Raw genomic sequence first — 18,402 nt, forward strand, 5'->3', positions numbered from 1 at the left:
TCCCTCTCAATCTACCAAACCTTCCTCTCTGCCTCCAAGACTTTGGCCTGGAGTTCAGTGGTCAGGGCATAGGTCACTACATTCTGACCTCTCTCCTACAGGCCCTTCTTCCTTCCACAGGCCCCTGGGGTTGGAAGGGACAGACTTGCCACTCTCCCTTCTTCCAGCCTTCCCCGCAGCTCATTTTTTCCTCATTCTAAGGTGGGACCTGCTCTCCCGGAGGGCTGGGTTATCCTCTAATCAGATTAAACATCCCTCCTCATGAAGGAAACAAGAGAGGGGGAAGTATTCTGTCACTACAAGTAACATCTATGTCAATAGGTATAAATTTGTGTCTAAATGTCCAATGCCTATTGTGTGTGCGTATGTATATGATACTTATACCATAATTTCTTTAGGAAAATCTTTTCTTTATTGATGGACATTTACTAGAACATTCCTCTGCTTATTTCTTTTTGCATTTGTACTGCTATCTTTTTTCTGCATAGTTCTATAAGGCTTTTACATAAAAGTTTAAACATATTTTATAGTTCGATGCATATTAGCTAATTCTCCATTAAAAAAGTCAATTTATACTTCTACCAACAACGCGTAGGAGTTTCTGTTTCCTTTTGCCAATACTGGATTTTGACTTTTATCACTGCCAATTTAATAAAGTGAACAATTCCATCTAAATTTTATCTAATTTTATTTTTAGGAATTTGAATATCTTATATTGGCCATTTGTATTCTTTAATGATTTGCCTACTTCAATTTGCCTATTCCATTTTATTATAATTATTATTCATATGGATTTGTAAAAAAATCCTTGTGTATGCTAGGGATACAAACCCTTTGGCATCAGTGATGCAATTATCTGCCCTTGTTTGCTCTTGTCTTTCCAACATATTTATGGAGATTTTGAAATATGCTGACCTTTCAATTTTTTCTGGTTATATTTTTTAGTAACTTCTTTTTTGATTTCTTCTTTGCATGACTTTAAAAGTAGTCGGCCATATTTCTTTTGATATTTTAGGGTTTCTTTTGTAACTTTTCACATTGAAACCATCTGGAATCTATTTGATATAAGCAGTAAATTTGAAATCCAGCTTAAGATTTTTTAAAATGGCTAACAAGTTATTCCAATAGCACTTATTCAATAATTCACTTATCTCTCCCTGTTAACTGCCATCTTACCACATATTAAGAGTCTTCACATGTACTTGGGTCTATTTCTTGAGTATTGATGCCATCTGATTTCTTTCTTTGTAATCCTGTATAGTATTTATTGCATGGCTTAAGTAGCTATAAATTACTTTTATTTTTCAGCTGTGGCTCCTTTTGCTTAATTTTTATCCAACTAAATATTGAGTCATTTTGGCATGTTTCAAAAAATAGGAAATTGGGATTTTAAATGGGTTTAAATTAAATTTGTAAATAGTATAGGGAAAAATGATATTTTGATAATTTGAGTTTTCCTGCCAAACAATGAGGCATATATCTTCATTTGTGTGGATTTTAAAAAAATGTCCATTAATAAAATTTTGTTATACAGGGTCTACCTATTTCTTGCTAATTTTATTTCTAAGAATTTCATATTTTTCTATTATATTTGCTAATGGTATACTTTCTTTCATTTTCTAAGTATTTCTTTTTTTACATATAGGAAAGCAGTATCTTTTGGCAGAGTAATTTTATACCTTACTAAAATTTCTAATTGGGTCTCAAATTCTTGTACTTGTTTTTAGTGCTTAAGCTAGATATCGGTGGTGTGTTTTCTCGTTCATTCATTCAGCTATCTAACGAGGGGTAGAGAGTGAGCTGGGGCCGTGGGCAGCTGTGCTCTTGCCGCTGTCCTCCCAAGTCTGATGACCTCCTGTCACTGTGGAAATTGATTTCGTGAAGCTCCACAGCTTACGGGCTGTCTTTTCTTTCTCCAGTTCACTTTATTCAGCGGCTCTCAGGCTACTTTTCCCCGTTCTCCTCCAGCCCAGGTTTGCCATCACGTCTCAACTCAGTCAGCAGTTCTGATCAATGAAAAGAGGAATTGCTTGGCCTCAGATTCTCTCCCTCAGTTCTGCATCCCAGTCAGTCCCTGTCTTTATCCGTCTTGGTGAGGGTACTCACTAGGTTCTTCAACCTTGTTCACGTATTGATATTTCCCACATACTACACTGACTTTGTGATTGAGGAAGATACCCTGAACTTGTACTTTAAATTTAATTGAATATGACAGATATTCTCCATTTATTCAATTCCTAGTTATTCTCTCGAGTTTATGATGGGGGTTGTGACTCTTCCTTGTTTTTTTTCATATATTTTTGTTTATGTTTGTTCATTTGGCTGATTGAAGAAAGGCAAAAGAGCGTACATTCACTGTTTTCCTACAAAGCCACACATACTTATTTTAACAAGCACTCAATATTAGCTTTTATTGTTATGCTTTCTTTGAGTGTCATTTCTTTCCTTTTTTTCAATCTTACTCTTTCTTCAAGGTGTGGAAACTAAGTTGTTTTGCATGTATAGATACATTTATAAAACCTTTGTTTTTATTATTCGTATATATGGTTCTTTCTTAATTAAAGCAGTCTTAGTTTAACCCTTGATACTAGTATTCTTGCATTAAGATACGAAAGTTTTATCTTTGTAATAATGACCATTTTTCTATTTCCTGTTGCAGTTCTTGACATAGCGTGTTCATTAAAAAAATGTCTGTATGAATGCATATGTATTTCGAAGATGGGGTCATATATTCTTCCTCAGTGCATAAAAATTTGTTAACTTATATATTATAAATCTGGAGGAGCCACATTAGACTTTCAATAGTGGCAAAGTCTGATTCTCTTAAAATATGTAATGCTTCTTTTATATATCGTTTCATGTTTTACAATAAATATATAGTTAAGCAAACATTTACAATAATATTCTGATATTATCTGAAATGCCAGTTCACACGTTTTACATTCTCAGAGGCTGTATGATGCAGATGAAAGAGCAAGTGTAGAGTCTTAACAGACCTCAGCATGAACCTCCCATTGAAAACACTAGGGATTAATCTTTCAATCAAATAGAGCTATTGCCACTCAAACACATTATAAATTGCTAACATATATTGAGCACTTATGGTATACCCTTGATTCTCATTATCTCCTTCCATTTTCACAACAAACCTGTGAGGTAGATGTTATCACCTATTGTACACTTCAGCTAGAAATATTTTAGTTTTGCTTCATTACGTCTAGGACTTCCCTCTAAGTATTACTTTTCATGAGATTCTTAATTAGGATGGACATATCTGTATAGATGTTTGCTAAAGAATGGTTACCTTAAAGTAAGGGTAAGCATAGAATATAGACACTGAACTATCTCATAATTAATTATTTGGTAAAATTAAATAAAACCCATTCAGAGCAAAGCAATATTAAGAGTAATTTCCATACTGTATTACTTTTCTTTAATAAAACGCATCGATTTTCTCTTTGAAACATATTTTATTTTAAAGCTAGTCGATAGAACTATTTATTTTTATTAAACAAGTTATTTTCGGTTAACAGAAAGAGTGGTAGATTTTCCGTTGTTGATACATGAAAGAGATTTGACCCATAAAAAGTGGCTGTTTTGTAGATTCATCTGCTGGGTAAACTGTCAGGTGGCCTCCATAAATGGGCTGTCGTGTTATTTCATTTATTTTTATTATTTGAACTCAAATTAACTCTACAGTTTCACAGTTTATCTCTCATGAATCTGAGCAGTTAAGTAGGACAGAAGAAAAGGTACAGTTCCTTTCGGCTCTAACATATCATTGGCTGTCAGGTACGCCTTGTTATACTGTCGATCCTCATTTAACTATCCCACAAGATCTCTTAATGAAGTTAAGCCCCAAGTTCACTCCAATAATTCTGTGGCAAGAGTTTGTGCAATGTAACAATTCATCACTTGTCAAGAAGGCACTTTTAGTTTATACATTTAATAAGGGCATCCTCTAGCTTGGTTAATTAGAAGTGAACAGTTTGCATATTTACTAAATGCGGAGTGTCATTGCCACCACGGCCTGTTGCCTACATGAATTATTTCTCTATCTGCAATAAACAGCTGGGTAATTATTACTGCCGTAATCAGATAAATTCCCTCTGTAAGGCTTTTCTTACATGGCAATTCTTTGAACTCATCCAAAGCTGAACAAAATTTATGAACTCCAGCAGCGAGGCCACTTTTTCATACTAGGATATCCCTGTTCCCTGTTTCAAGGACATAAGTGGAGCAGCATAGATATTGTGAAAATGAGGAGAATAAATATGATTACCTAAAGATAATGTTTCAATAAACCACATTTTAAAAATATAATGTTCCGATCTCAGCCAACTAAATGATAGCAGTTTGGCTTTATCGAATTGTATCTAGGTGACGGGCTCTTTGCGTAAGGACTAGCCTAAGACATAAAGAAAATAACGTTTTAGTTTTCAAGGACCAAATTAGTCTGTAGTGTTAACTGTCCGCATGACTTTCTTTCTGTAGAATCACTTTATATACGAAGAGACAATAGTTATAGCAATTAATTTAGTAGAATTTAGATAATAACATACTAGAGTATCTAACTTAAAGTACAGCATGTAATCTTTTTTTTAAAAACAGTCTATTATTTATCCATCATTAGTAATTAATGACATAATCCATATAATCACTTTAAAACATGGAATGATATCAACTATTTGATCACAGCCTTTTTACATTATTTTTATTTTTACCAAGAATGCACTACCTTTAACAATTTGCTATTTCAAAACATTTTTAAAACCAAGTATATAAAAAGGAAAAAATCCCTTCATTCCTGAGATAGAATTAATAAAAGGAAAAAGCTTATTACATCGAGTATAATTTTGTTATATATGTATCTGTATATATATTTAATTTTTTTCAAATTTAACTCTTTATACAATGAATTTCAAGAAGTTTACAAAAGACATTTATGAGTAAAAGAAACAAGGATCATGGTAAAGGAAAATACAGAATGATAACTCTGATGGTGTGATTGATCAGGGGATGTGATTAGTTAAGAATGTCCCATTGTCAAAATGGAGAAAACATTACTGCACATACAAGAAACAGCTTTTCTAGAAATTTCTGGAAATTTCACATATGAACCCTCAATAGGAGACACAGTAATGTAGTGAACAATGACTTCTGTAACTTTTTTTTTTTTTTTAAACAGAAAAAAGCTCTCTGAATTTCAAGTCTCTTTTTTGTGGTGATATTTGGGGGGGAAAAAGAGCCAGAACGTAGCAATAAACTGTTACTCATTTGAAAGCAAGGGACTAAAATATGTTGGTTTGTGGACTCAGCCTCGTGGTCATCCAACTTGGAGGAATGGATGGATTAGAAGTTCTTATCTCTCACTTATCCTAGCTGATCCTCTGATAGGAGGTGGATGGAAGGGAGTTGTTTTTTGTGGTTTTTTTCCCTGTTTAATTCTGTGTTAAGGATTGGTAATGCTGTTTTTAATATTGCTCATTGAGAGTAAATTTATATAGTGGAAATCAGATTTGGGTACCTGATATCTCAATAATACACATTTACAGTCGTACTTGAAGCTATGTTTTAAGTTACTGTGAAAGTGTATTGAGAAAATGTAACCATTGCTAAAAGATTATTTAAAGTACCATCCAACCGGCTATTTGCCCTTCACCTTATTTGACCTCTTTGAAGCACATGACCGTGTTGATTACTTTCTTCTCTACTCTCTCTTGTAACCTAGATTCTCTGAAGGCACTCTCCCCTGGCTTCCTTTCTACTTTTCTGCTTGTTTCCTCTCCATTTCTTTCGTGTACTCGCCTTTATTTGCCTGATCTTGAATATTAGTATTCTCTCTTTGATGCACTTGCCTTTTCATTCTTTATCCTCTGGACAGTCTCCTCCACTTCAGTGACTTCTGTTACCACTTATGTTTTGATGATTTATAAATCTGAATATTCTCCAGCCAAGAATGTTCTGATTATTATAAACATTTATTCAAATGCCTGCTAACACTGCCACTTGGACATCCACAGACACCTCAAATTAAGCATCTTTATATGTGAAATAGTAATTTTTTCCCCAAATCTCTTCTTCTTATGGTGAATTGGACCATTTTTCATTTCAGTGCCCAAGCCAGAAACATGGGATTCATACTAAAGATGCTTTTCTCCATTCTGTTGGTGACCAAGCTCTATCACTTCTTTTCCTAGCCCTCTGTTCTCATTCCTCATCAAGCTGTCCTTCCTTCTGCTGCCTGAATGACTCTAAAATACAGATCCGATTAATGTAATCTGTTGTATTTCCTTCCTTTTAAGGTTTCCCTAGTAAAAGGTGACTTAGAGGTCCTAGAAATATGTAAACTATAAACATGAGGATTATATTTGAGAGCATCTTCTTGGCATAAGAATTAAGCAAGCCCAAAGTAACGCATTATATTCTTAAATAGTTATAATACTTAAAAGCTTGGATCGTTGAGAAAAAATTGTTAACAGGTATCTTAGTTAAAATATTATTGTAGAATGGGAATTCCTAAAGACTGTGTGTGTGTGTGTATAGAGAGAGATACCACTAACAGATGTGTGTATATATATATAAAATAGAAATTTTGTGATGAAGAGGAAGGGTATGCAGTGGTGTCATACTACAAAAGCAATGAATTAAAAAGCATCACTTTTTAAAAAATACTTTTTTCGTTCCCCCTTTGTAATGCCTTTAAGCTTTTTCCATCTTGTTTCCCTTCTAATCTGTCTATTTCCTCTCTCAGGAGTGACATTGAAGAGAACTGAGAGACAATCACCCCAGTTTCTCTCTCTCTCTGTTCTTTCTACTACTATTTTGTAGTCTTTTCTTATCCTGGCTAAGAATACATAGGATAAGATTCTGTTTAGCATTCATATGAAAGAGATATCTAAGATCAATTATAAAATAATTGGTCCATAAATAGTTTTCCCAAACTCATTTATTGAAGTTACATGTGATAGACTGCTTTAAAATAGTTGCCATCATCCTGTGGTAGGTCAGTGCTTTATGACAGCATCAGGATTAGTTTAGAGAGGTCCCTGATCTGTGTTGAGTGGATTGCATGGAAAAGCAACCACAAGTATTTTTGCTTTAAAGTGAAGTTAACACATTTTAAATAAGAGACGATGTGTGATTTTGGAGTAAACGCAAAGTAAATTAGATCTTACAATTCTTTTCATTTGAAATGGGAACTTTAGCTACTCAACGCTGAACTCTACCCAAAACAAAACTTCAGTAGCTTGATACTCATTCTCCACAGCTGAATGAGTTACTGTGAAGATACACTCTCAAGGGAGAGAGAATGTGATGTGCCTTGATCTACCTTTTTGCAAGAAAGCCCCCATGCTGTGTCTAAAGTCACCATCTGTAAAGTCATTTCATTTCACAAAGAAGCACAGGAACCTTGTTAATGATACCTGCCCCTTACCAACCTCAGGGGGATGTTGTGAGGATGAACTAATGTCTGTGAAGCATTTGGAGCTCCTGAATATGATGCACTGAGTCAATATATTTTATTATTATGCCTATTATTGTACTTAGCTCAATGTTACTCTCAATTATTGGACATCATATATATTACATAAAATTTTACTTCCTTTTATAGAAGTTGTCCAGAGTAGTAAAAAGAAAATAATTTTACAGTGATACATGTGCATATGTTTAGAAAGAATGCTATGCAAAAAATTCTTTTCAACTGAGTCTATTCAAAAGAGCCAGAAGAAGAAAAAAATTGATTTTCACGAATGATCTTTCAATGGAGTCTTATTGCTTTTTAAAACCATGAAAAGTACGCAAATGAAATAATGGAGCAACTGGATGCTCCCTTTTTACGATCAGAGTGAAGTCATGGTACTGTAATTTTATGACATTGACCATGATCTTCTTTTTTCACTTTTTTCATTCTCAAAATATCTAGTCTATAGTGGACAAATTTGCTAGCATTACCCTTCGAGAGACTACTCACCCTTGGTCCGGAAGCCTTTCTTCTGCTCTAAAGTGCATTGCCCCCAACTTGCTGTTGATAGATCAAGTCTACCAAAGAAAGCTGGAGTTTTTTGTGAATAATCCATCCTCGTTTCATTACCACTCCCCTCCATCCCAGCTTGCTCGCTTTAGTGAAAGCCTGTTCATTGTTCTGTTCCCACCTCCATTGCCTTTTCTTCTGACCCCTCTAATCAGAGTGGAGCTCTCTGAACTTAAGCACTGTTTATGTGTTTCTTCATAGACTTATTCTGTCTATAAGCTAGTTAGTTATCAGCTATTTTATTTGCAAGCTACTTGAAGGCAGGGACTGGACTTTACACAACTTTATTTCTTTTAATATTTTAAACATACTTATGACTGCCCGAGTGAATAAATAAATGTGTGTTAATTTTCTTCATGATATTAACTGGAAAAGTAGCTTAGACATTTGGAAGGGAAATTGATCTATACTACAAACAAAGGATTTTCAAGAGTTACTGAAAAGTGTTTTATGAGAGCCCTTTTCTAAATGTTTTCAAAATGTGAAAGTCTTAACTCCAGATTTCAGAGTAAGGTGTGATGTTCAGGAACAGCCTGAGTGCTTGAGTATCAAGGGCTATGTACTACCGAGTGCTTACTTTAAAACCGTATTTTCCCTTTCGAAAGCGCTGCCCTAATGAAATTTACAACACCTGTCCAACAATTCCAGGGCCTAGGTAACCAGGTAGATAAAATTAGTGGTTTAAATGATTTGACTGACTTAACATGAAGCTTTTGTTTCAAATGCAAATATTTTGAGTATCTTAATGACTTCCAGATCATCTGTTCTAAGGTTTTATCAGTCTCAAAATATTTTTGGATGTCACGTACCAACTCCAAGCATGTAATTGCTTTATTTGTGGTTAGTAATTTTACTTATATTTTAGACTTAGCCTTCCCTTTTTCCTTTTATTATCTTCTTATTTGGTTACATTAATATGGACAGATTGAGAGTAGACAATTGTTAGAGATACAACATAAGTCCATTCAATAAATTTAACTAAAATACTTCTATGTCATAACATACCACAGCAGAAACTCATGCTATTCAGCTAGTTTTATTTTGAAGGCTTCTCCCAACAGAAGATATCACTGACTTTGCCATCAGACAGAGTGAGGACTCTAGAGAATTGTTTAAGTCCATTTTCTTAGAACTATATATTTTTCTTAAGGATGGTACAGATGATAGCTTTTTGTTTTTATTTGAGAAATTATGGAATTTGGGGCATCTGTGCTTTTAAAACAATCTCCACGTAACTTTTAAATTTCTCTGTCAAAATTATGATTTCTATGGACGTATTGGGATGTACATATCCTGTCTCCTTTGTAGTACTTCATAGTGCTTTAGCTAATATGGTGAGATTCATAATTAGATCATTAACTGAATATAATTGCATCGCTTCATGGTGTCATACTAGTGAGTAGAATCTAATCACCTTACTTCCTCAACAGAGCTGACAATCTCATTGCTGTAACTAGTGTGCTCCTCAAACTTTAGCAGGCAGGAGATTGACTCAGGGTCCCATCCTCCAGAATTTCGGATTGAGTCGGTCTGGGCCAGAGCCTGAGAATGTGCGTTTCTAGCAGTTCCCCAATGAGGCTGATGCTGCTGTTCAGGGACCACACTCTGAGAACCACTGTCCTTGACAAAGAGCCAGAGTCTGGGTTCTACGTCCCCTTCCCAAGGGGGGCTTTCTCAGTGTGGCTTCTTCCCTCTTCTAATCAGACCACCAGAAGTGATGAAATGCACTACTAGTCGGCTGAGAAATAGTAAAAAGGAGGCTCGCACCTAGTGTATACCAGATATTAGGCCACATATTTTGAGAGGGGCACACCTTAACCCTGACCTTCAGGACCTTAGCACATAGTAGGAGGAGTGCTGAAGTGGTGCATGTTTACAGGTATAATTTGTTATAGAAAGTAGGAGTAAAGGATTGTTAGAGTAGGAACAGCTAGAGAGTAATTCTTTTTAAAGGGATCTCGAAGGCTTTTTAGAGGAAAGGGTAGAGATTTCTGGTCTTTATTGTTGTTACTGTCGTTCTGCTGCACTAGAAGATAAAAATTATACACAATTTTTTTAGTACTATATTTTGAAATGAATAAGAAAATCAAACAAAATGGCAAAATATATAGCTCGCTTCTGAATGGCATAGGCGGCCATCTTAATAATTTTTATTATGGTAAATAAGTATTACGTGAGTCTGCTGATCGAATACTGAGCTGTGAATAATTTAATCAGTAATATATAGAAGAGAATAATTCCCAAATTGTAATTATGAATTTGGATGTTTTTTATCTTATAAATATTATTTGTTTCTGAAAATAATTTTGAGTGGAGTGCTCTATTTTCTTCAAGAAATAGATTTTGAAGGTACATTATTTTTCTTCTTTGGCTCAGACCTTGGGCAAAAATCAAGAAACAATTTAAAAGGACAAATCGTGATGAGAGAAAGAAAATGTGCAATGCAAGGAAACATGAATTATTGCATGATAGCAAGTAATCATTAGCTTTCATCTTGGCTCAGAACTGAGCAGAATCATGTACTTGTTTCTGTAGTCACTTCTCTCAGGTTCCTGTCGTCATTCATATACGCAGACTTCCATATGTATATGGAGACAATAGAGTGAATTCTTTATGACAGTACTCATATCCAATGTAATGGTCCTACTGTCCAGGACTATCTTTGTAAAATCTGTTTATTTATTCATTTAAATAAACATGGATAAAACAGACATAGTCTTTATAGAGTTTGCAATCTAGTGGGTGAGACATACATTAAATAAGCAAATACAGCCATAGAGACATAATTATAAATGTTAAGCTCTATAGAGGAAAAAACAGAATTATGGTATGATGAGTGAGAATAACAGTGGGAGAAAATTCAGCTTGCTGTGAAGGGAGTTCAAGGCAGAAAATACAGTGTAAGTGAAGGTCCTGAGGTAAACCGTTTCTAGGAAAGGAAATAGGGTCCTTTCTAGGAAAGCAAATAGGGTAAATTGTTTGCTAGGGAATAAATAAAGCCATGCTGACCAAAGCACAGTAGTCACAGGAGGAGTGGTATGAAGTGAGATGGAGAGATAAACAGGGCCGATCCTGAAAGGCCTGTGGGTTTTTATTGTTTGTTAGTTTCGTTGTGCTAATTAGCTTTTAAGGATCTTGTCAGTTTCTGTCTCTTTTTATACATTATGATGTTCATTAGCATTCTTTATATACTCAAAAGTAGCAAGTGGAAAACGTGTTAAGAAGAGATGACATATGTGGCTGCAAATGCAAAAGTTTGTCCATTCCAAGGTCACGTGTAGATCCCCAGTTATAATTTTACGATCTGATGATGAAGAAGAGTAGCGATAGTTCATTTAAACTTTTCCAAAACAAAGCAGCTTTTCCCTTTTGAGGACTTTGGGAAAATAGTATGGATACTACAATATTCAAAGTTACAGAAAAAAAAAATGTCTATCGATATCTAAATAAAATATTAGATTGGGCAAAATGTATGGTATGAGTATAGTATTGTGCTTAAAGGCATGGATTTTGGTGTCAGACCTAGATTCAAATTCTAACTCTGCCACTTTCTAGTTTGAGAGTTTGGGCAGAGATCTCACCTCTGTGAAATGGGTTTGGGTAATATCTGCATCAGAGGACTGTGAAAGGATTAAATGAGGTATTGTAGATGTCTTAGCCAGGAAGCTCTTGGAAACAAAATGTAAGTCAAGGATTAAACTGCCAATCCTTTATTTGAGTGGTTCTAGCTCAGGACAGCGAGGATGAGGGAGAAGGGGGAGTGAAGTGTCAGAGATGGAAACAGACTCTGAGACAGTGATTTGGTTTGTGAGTGTTATTGGGGAGCATTTGGGGAATAACGTCTCTAAGGGAGTGGAAAAGGAAAGCAGAGGGAGGTGATGAGCCTCATCGGAAGTCTCAGCCAATCTCAGGAAGCTCTGGGCTTTGGATGGGCCTTGAGAGTAGTGCTAGATTGGCACAGAGGCTCTGGGCCTGTCATTGGATGCCAAATGGAGGAGAGGGTGACAAAACCTGGGGTGGGGCAGATTTTCTCCAGTGAGATGTAGCTTGAGCTGTCAGCCACCAACAGTCAGGGCAGCTGTATTGGGTGCTTTGGTCCTATAGGGAGGATGTGATAGGATGACCTCCTGCAGCCCTGGACCACTGCTTCACATCACATTCCAGAGTGACACAACCTAGTGGAGCAGGTGTGCATTCCTTTGTTAGCCACATAGGTTTTCTCCCAATCTGCAAGGAGACCTCTCAAAGCAGTATGTGAAAGACAGTAAAAAAGGGAAATTCATTTGCATGAATCTCTTCTGTCTTCTATTTCCCACTGGTCAAGGTTTACCCCATGCTTCCTGCCTCTTAGAAGCCAGATTCCTTGCTCTGCCTTGTGGGAAATCTCATCCATAAGGTGCACACTAGTGTGGAGAGAGAAAGGAGAAGATCATTGACGGGATTTAAGAAAGCATAAAAGATTCCTATTCAGTTATGTAGATAAAGCATGTAACCTAGTATGCAGCTCACAGGAAACATTCTCTAATGTAGCACCTTACTACGTGCCAGCCACTACTCTGAGCACTTTACATAGATTCATCTATTCGATCCTCACAATAGCTTGATGAAGAAGCTACAAATACTGATAATATATTTGCATTTTACAGGTGAGGATATTGAGGCTCAAAGATTAAACAGCTAGTAAGTAGCCCAGCAGAGATTTTATAACCAGGTGTAATTTCAGAGTCTATGTTGTTTAACTGCTCTACTATATTGCCTCCAAGTGGCTATTCTTATTTTTATTATTGTTATCACGATTAGAATATGTAAATATTTTATTATCATTATAGATGTCATTAGCAAAATATATTCAAATATGTAAAGCTTTACATAGTTTCAGTAATTTTTGCCTTTATTTTAAAACTAATATCACAAAATGTTTTGTATATATAAAAACTGGTACAGAAAGTCTGGGGACTTATCCTGGTTTCTCTAACTATATAATAGGAAACAGGATCATAAGATAAAAGAAAATAATCATGGTTCCTTCAATAAAAGTAGCTTCTGCATAGTATTTCTTGTATCAGGATGACTATAGCCAGGTCTGTGGTTAGAGAATCTGCATATCTAGGGATTCTAATTCCATTTCTGCCATTAACTGATTTGTTATTCAGAATGGGTCATGGGTCATCTCTTTATGTGTTTTCATATTTGTAAAATAGGGTAATTAGTTATACCTATCCCATATATATCACAGGATTTTTTTTGAAGATAGAAATAAGTCAATACACCTGAAATTAAAAAAAATATTCATAACCTGAAACTATTTGGAGAAATTTTTAATTGTTTAAAAAGCATTTTAAAAATTGCTGGATTAAAAAATAGGTAAATTTTATATTTTTGCAGGGAGCCCTAGTTACAATGGTTTCCAGCTTTTAATCTTTAATGGGATCATAATTTTTTACTGCATCCTTTACATTGAGCCATATCTTCATCTAGATTGCTATAACAAAAACCTGTATATCAAGGATAAATAATTTATTCAGCTCCTCCTACTTGGTTATTTAACATAAATATAATTGTGGTGTTCAATACAACTGTATACTCTCGAGTAGGGCAATAAATCAGCTAGGAACTTTAGATTGATTTTTTTTCAATAATTGTACGAATTGACTAAATTAATTATTTTTGTGGTTTGCGATTACCCCAGATTAGTTTTTCTAGGGTTTTGTCAAATTTCTTGGATTTATTTGTAGGGCTTCCCAGTTCCTTCTAGATTTACTCTGTGTTTTCTTTATATACTGGAAACTGGCATTCTTTTACACCTCTCTCAGTTTTAACTCTCCTTGTCAAGCTCCCCAAGTACACATTGTTTTAATTTTATGTTTCCATATCCTGAAGATGGACGGTTTTTACTGCTTCAAGTAATTTCCACCCTCATTTTGTATCCAAGTCCTAGTTACTTCTTTGTACCTTGCCTCTTCATGTATGTGTTCAATTTTATTGGGCCTTTTTTCTTTCTTATGTAAGATCTCTTCATATTCATTAAATTATTTATAGAACACAAACTTCTTTGTAGATGTGTTGTTTTAATTTTTGTGATTACTCGGAAAATTCCTGTCCTTATCTTTGGAGTAACATAAAATTGGATACCTGCATATCTGAGTAATTATCCTTATAGCGGCAGTTCATTGGTTATTTTAAATTATCTTAAAGACTTATAAGAGGAATTAGAGAAGAGATATTTATTTTTTACATAATATCAAAAGTAAAGGTGAAAATTAATGACGTATTCACTTCCTTATGTAACATATGATTGTTACTTTTCCTGGTAAAAATTCTCATTTATTCATATGTAACTGCCTTGAAATTTGTACCTAAGGACAAAGAAAGGTCGCCAATCCCTGTAACTCCTGGTTCTTTGTCAAAAATGGACATAGTTAATGAGGTTTGTTTGGTACAGAACAAATTCTCAGACACAGATAGAGATCCTTTCAATGGAAACAAATTTGTTTGGCTTTACCAGGTTACTTAGCGATTAATAATAGCCTTGAGATGCAGGTCAGAAAGGTCATTGTACCAGCCTGCCAGCACAATCTAAATGTGCAGCCAGCCCAGCTCTGTGGGTGCAGAAGCCCCCAAAATACTATGCATAAAGTAAAACAGGCTATTTTCTGACTCCTTTTTTCATATTAATAAGCAATTTTCAAGAGAAGGGTGGCAAAATGAGGGCCATGCCACTCCAAGTAATTCATTTATTTTGCAATTTAATCTTATGTTGGAAAAAATAGCTCTGCTGCGATAGCAGAGCATGGTGATTTTTAAACGTCAGAGTGTTTCATAAGTAACCTTGTATGAAGTATTGTATTAGTAGCCTTTAACAGAAAATTGCGACAAAAATATTTCCAGTCATTGAAATAGAAATGAGAATCTTTTTTTTTTTTTTTTTTTTTAATTTTTGGAATTCTCCCCTCTACTTTCCCCTGCTATCTTTGAGGTATGTGCCCAGATGCTTTACTTAAAATTTTACTTATAGAACTAGACACTAAGTTACATATCTGTTTTTTAAAAGCATAAAGTACAATTTCAAAACATTTTAGCATGAGTGGTTAAACTTGTTCTATGAAAATAAAGGATTTATTCTTCCATAATTTGATAATATTCTATTTAGCAGGTATTTGTCACAAAGTATATTTTAAGAGGTGATTTTTTGTTTAAATTTTTAAAATACATATACATAAGTGATGAAAATTTCATTATTTTAATGGAATTTATTACGCTTAGAAAGTTGTGAACTTATGCACCCAATTTGGCTTTTATTCTAATTATTGATATAATTGAACAAAATGTCAACCTTTCAAGTACAGGATAATATATGTAATCTTGTTGATATTATTTAAACTGTTTAACTGAAGTAAACTTAGAATAAATTAAGTATATGTGTAAAAACCGATCACACTTTTTAAATTAGCCTGTTAGTGTGTAAAGTAAACAATGAGAACTTGGTAAATACCAAATTTAAAGGAAATCAATAGCCCAGATGTTTTCTTAGGATATTTAACTAAGTCCAAAATAGCCAAAGAAAATGATAGCATAGTAATTAACTTACTTTGCATTTGATACAGTTCCTCAGCTATTGAACTGATTATAATATGTAGATACTTGATTTTCAAAATTTCACCACTGAAAAATCACTTAAATGCTTTTTAAAGATTGCAAAGATTCCCCTAGAATGTGCCAGTAAGTTCGATTCCACCACTGATTTTGATGGATGTGGACAATGGTTACCCCTCAAAAAATTACTTGATTCTCATCAGTGAAAGAATTAAAAGGTTAGCAGATTTTTTGTATCATGAATAACCACAAACTGATTCCTGCAGGAAGGCTCTGGAGGAGTTTGCAGAGATGAAAGAAAGGGAAGAGAAGAAGGCCGACCTGGAAAGGGAGGAGAAGAAAAGAGATTACCAAGCCCGAAAGATGCATTACCTCCTCAGCACAAAGCAGGTTGGTCTACCTGTCCCTGACAGCTCGCGGAAGCCACTTGGGCACCCAGCCTGACAGAGATAAACTAGCAGGCTGAATGGGACATGACTTGTTGAAAAGATATCACAAAGACACTACTTCGAGTTCAATTCCGTGCTGCTGTGTAGGTGCACGCAGGCACCCCGGCTGGTCTGACAGCAGCTTCATAGAGGCAGCCGGGCGAGGCTGGCAGAAAGGTCCAAGTCAGCACTGCGATCCGCCACGAAGGGCATAACCTTCCTTTCCAAATCCAGCCTGAGTGGCTTATCGTTGTGTTGTGAATTGATCAAGAACTAAGAAGTTATTAAGCCGAGGTCACTTTCATGTTTTCTCTGTTAATTGAGTGAATGTTGAGATTAAAACCATTCTTGCATCCTTTCTATTCTATTAATCTGATAAATTCCGAGGCAAGTTTTCATGTATAGCTTTTAAACATACTGCTTGAGCAGTTGCATCTTCGTATAGAAATATAAGTGTGGGATTTGGAATACTTAGAAATTTCTTTTCTGATACGTGGGAAGATTTTACTGCTTCAGATCTCGTCATGGTTGCTAAGAAAAAAAAAAAACTTGCATGTCGAATATTCTGCTCACAAAGAAATACGATTAAAAAACAGCATGAATTTGGGGGATGAGATGTGTTTTGTTACTTGAGCTTGAGGCTGGAAACTAGCAATTTCTTGGTTTTTATTCTTTCTCCTAGACTTCAAGTCCAGTCTTAGAGTTCTAGCTGAGTCGCATATGCAGATGTCTTCCGACAGGGAGGGGCAAGTGAAGTCCCAGTGGGAGAGGGTGAGAGCTGAGCCTGAATGTCTTCCTTAGAGGCATCCAAAGTTGAAACCATATTAAGTACTGGGCTGGCCATGTAAGTTTGGAAAACAGGCCTCCTGTACCTCTAGCTTCTATTTGGTAGTTGAAATGACAATGATGACTATCGTAATATTTACTTGGATTTGGGTAGCTGAATTGTCTTTATTTAACAGGCAAGGAAACTGAAACTCAGATAATTATGTGACTGGTCATAGGCACAAAACTACTAGTCATAGCTCTGGTATTCAAACTGAGGTCTTTCAACTCTAAATATGCTTAGGTAATAATTTAAAGGGAGTTTTAAAAATAAAAGGTAAAAGTATTTTCACTTTTTATTATAAAATCCATAACAATGTAAATGTTTTAGTCGTTTGATTAGTGGGCTACATTTTACAGATATAGAATTACAGATCAAGGATTCTTTTTAGCAAAACATTTTTTTCAAACTTTAGTTACTAGTAATTTCAATTTTGATGAAACTAAGGGGGGCTATAAATATATCCTGTAATTCTTTAAACCTAGTAATAATTCTTGGGGACAGTGTTTTCTATGATAACTTTGAACTCTCTTTATACTTTGAAACTTAATCTGAGTTCTAATTGTGTGGTTTATACTTAGGATTGGTAGTGTGATAGAGAAAGCAACCTTAAAAATGGTGAAATCAGATTTAACTGAAACATCTGTTAATTCTGTTTTAGCCAGGGTTATTTAGTTATTGGGTGTATAGTGGAATAATTTAGAAAGACCATAAAAACTTGGATGTTTTACTAATAAAAATAATAGCACATATCCACGGAGTGCTTACCATGTGTCAGGGAGTATGATAGATATTTTATATACATTATTTTTTAAAGTATTTTGATTTCATTTCGGTTTTTCATTTAAGTGCCTGGTTTAACAAATTATTTCACAAACGTGACCATGTGACTTGGCTCATGGACCTTAACAAATATTCAAACAATATTACCATTATGTTTTAGGTATGTTTGTATTAACAATGCAAGCTGTCAGTGCAGTATCTCATTTTTCTCCTGTTTATCCCATGTTGGCTGCTAGTAATATCAGTGTATATAAATTTTAGTTTAGTGATCACTTGTCCCCAGAACTTCCTGGCATCCAATAAAATGTTTCTTTTTTGAGGCGCTATGGTACAGTAGAAAGAGTGTGAACATTTACATCAGTCAGAGCTAAGTTGGCATGCAAGCTCTCTCACTTAGGGTAAGGTATTAGGAGATTACCTAGAATTGTCTGAGCCTCTGTTTCACTCTGCACCTTGAGAGAACATTGTGAGGACTAAATGTAATGTATTTAAAATACTGCCAGGCCCTTAGAGAACATTCAGTAAATGATAACAATCATATTATTAGAATTTAACCTGTCAAGGATAAACTAAGATTCCACACTTTCGTGTTCTTCAATTTGTCTTAGCTGTTGGAAGCATTCATTTTCTCATTTCCTTTCTTTGCTTTTCTTTAGTTATTAAAGAAAATTAGTTAGAAATCTTCATAATGGTGTTGCCTACCCTACATTTCACACCTGGCTTCACAGACCTGAGGG

General features: G+C 34.9%; 1 protein-coding gene across 1 annotated transcript in view; it reads left to right on the forward strand.

The window, feature by feature from the left end:
- Nucleotides 1–18,402, forward strand: part of SPATA17 (spermatogenesis associated 17) — a gene marked incomplete at both ends in the record, with an annotated part of 185,195 nt that overhangs the window by 64,717 nt on the left and 102,076 nt on the right. The window contains one exon of the mRNA XM_082679238.1: nucleotides 15,895–16,018. Within this exon, the coding sequence (XP_082535364.1) occupies nucleotides 15,895–16,018 (124 nt within the window). The remainder of the gene's footprint in view (nucleotides 1–15,894; nucleotides 16,019–18,402) is intronic.

Source organism: Grampus griseus (genome assembly GCF_964374135.1).
Source record: "Grampus griseus genome assembly, chromosome: 1".
NCBI lineage: Eukaryota > Metazoa > Chordata > Mammalia > Artiodactyla > Delphinidae > Grampus > Grampus griseus.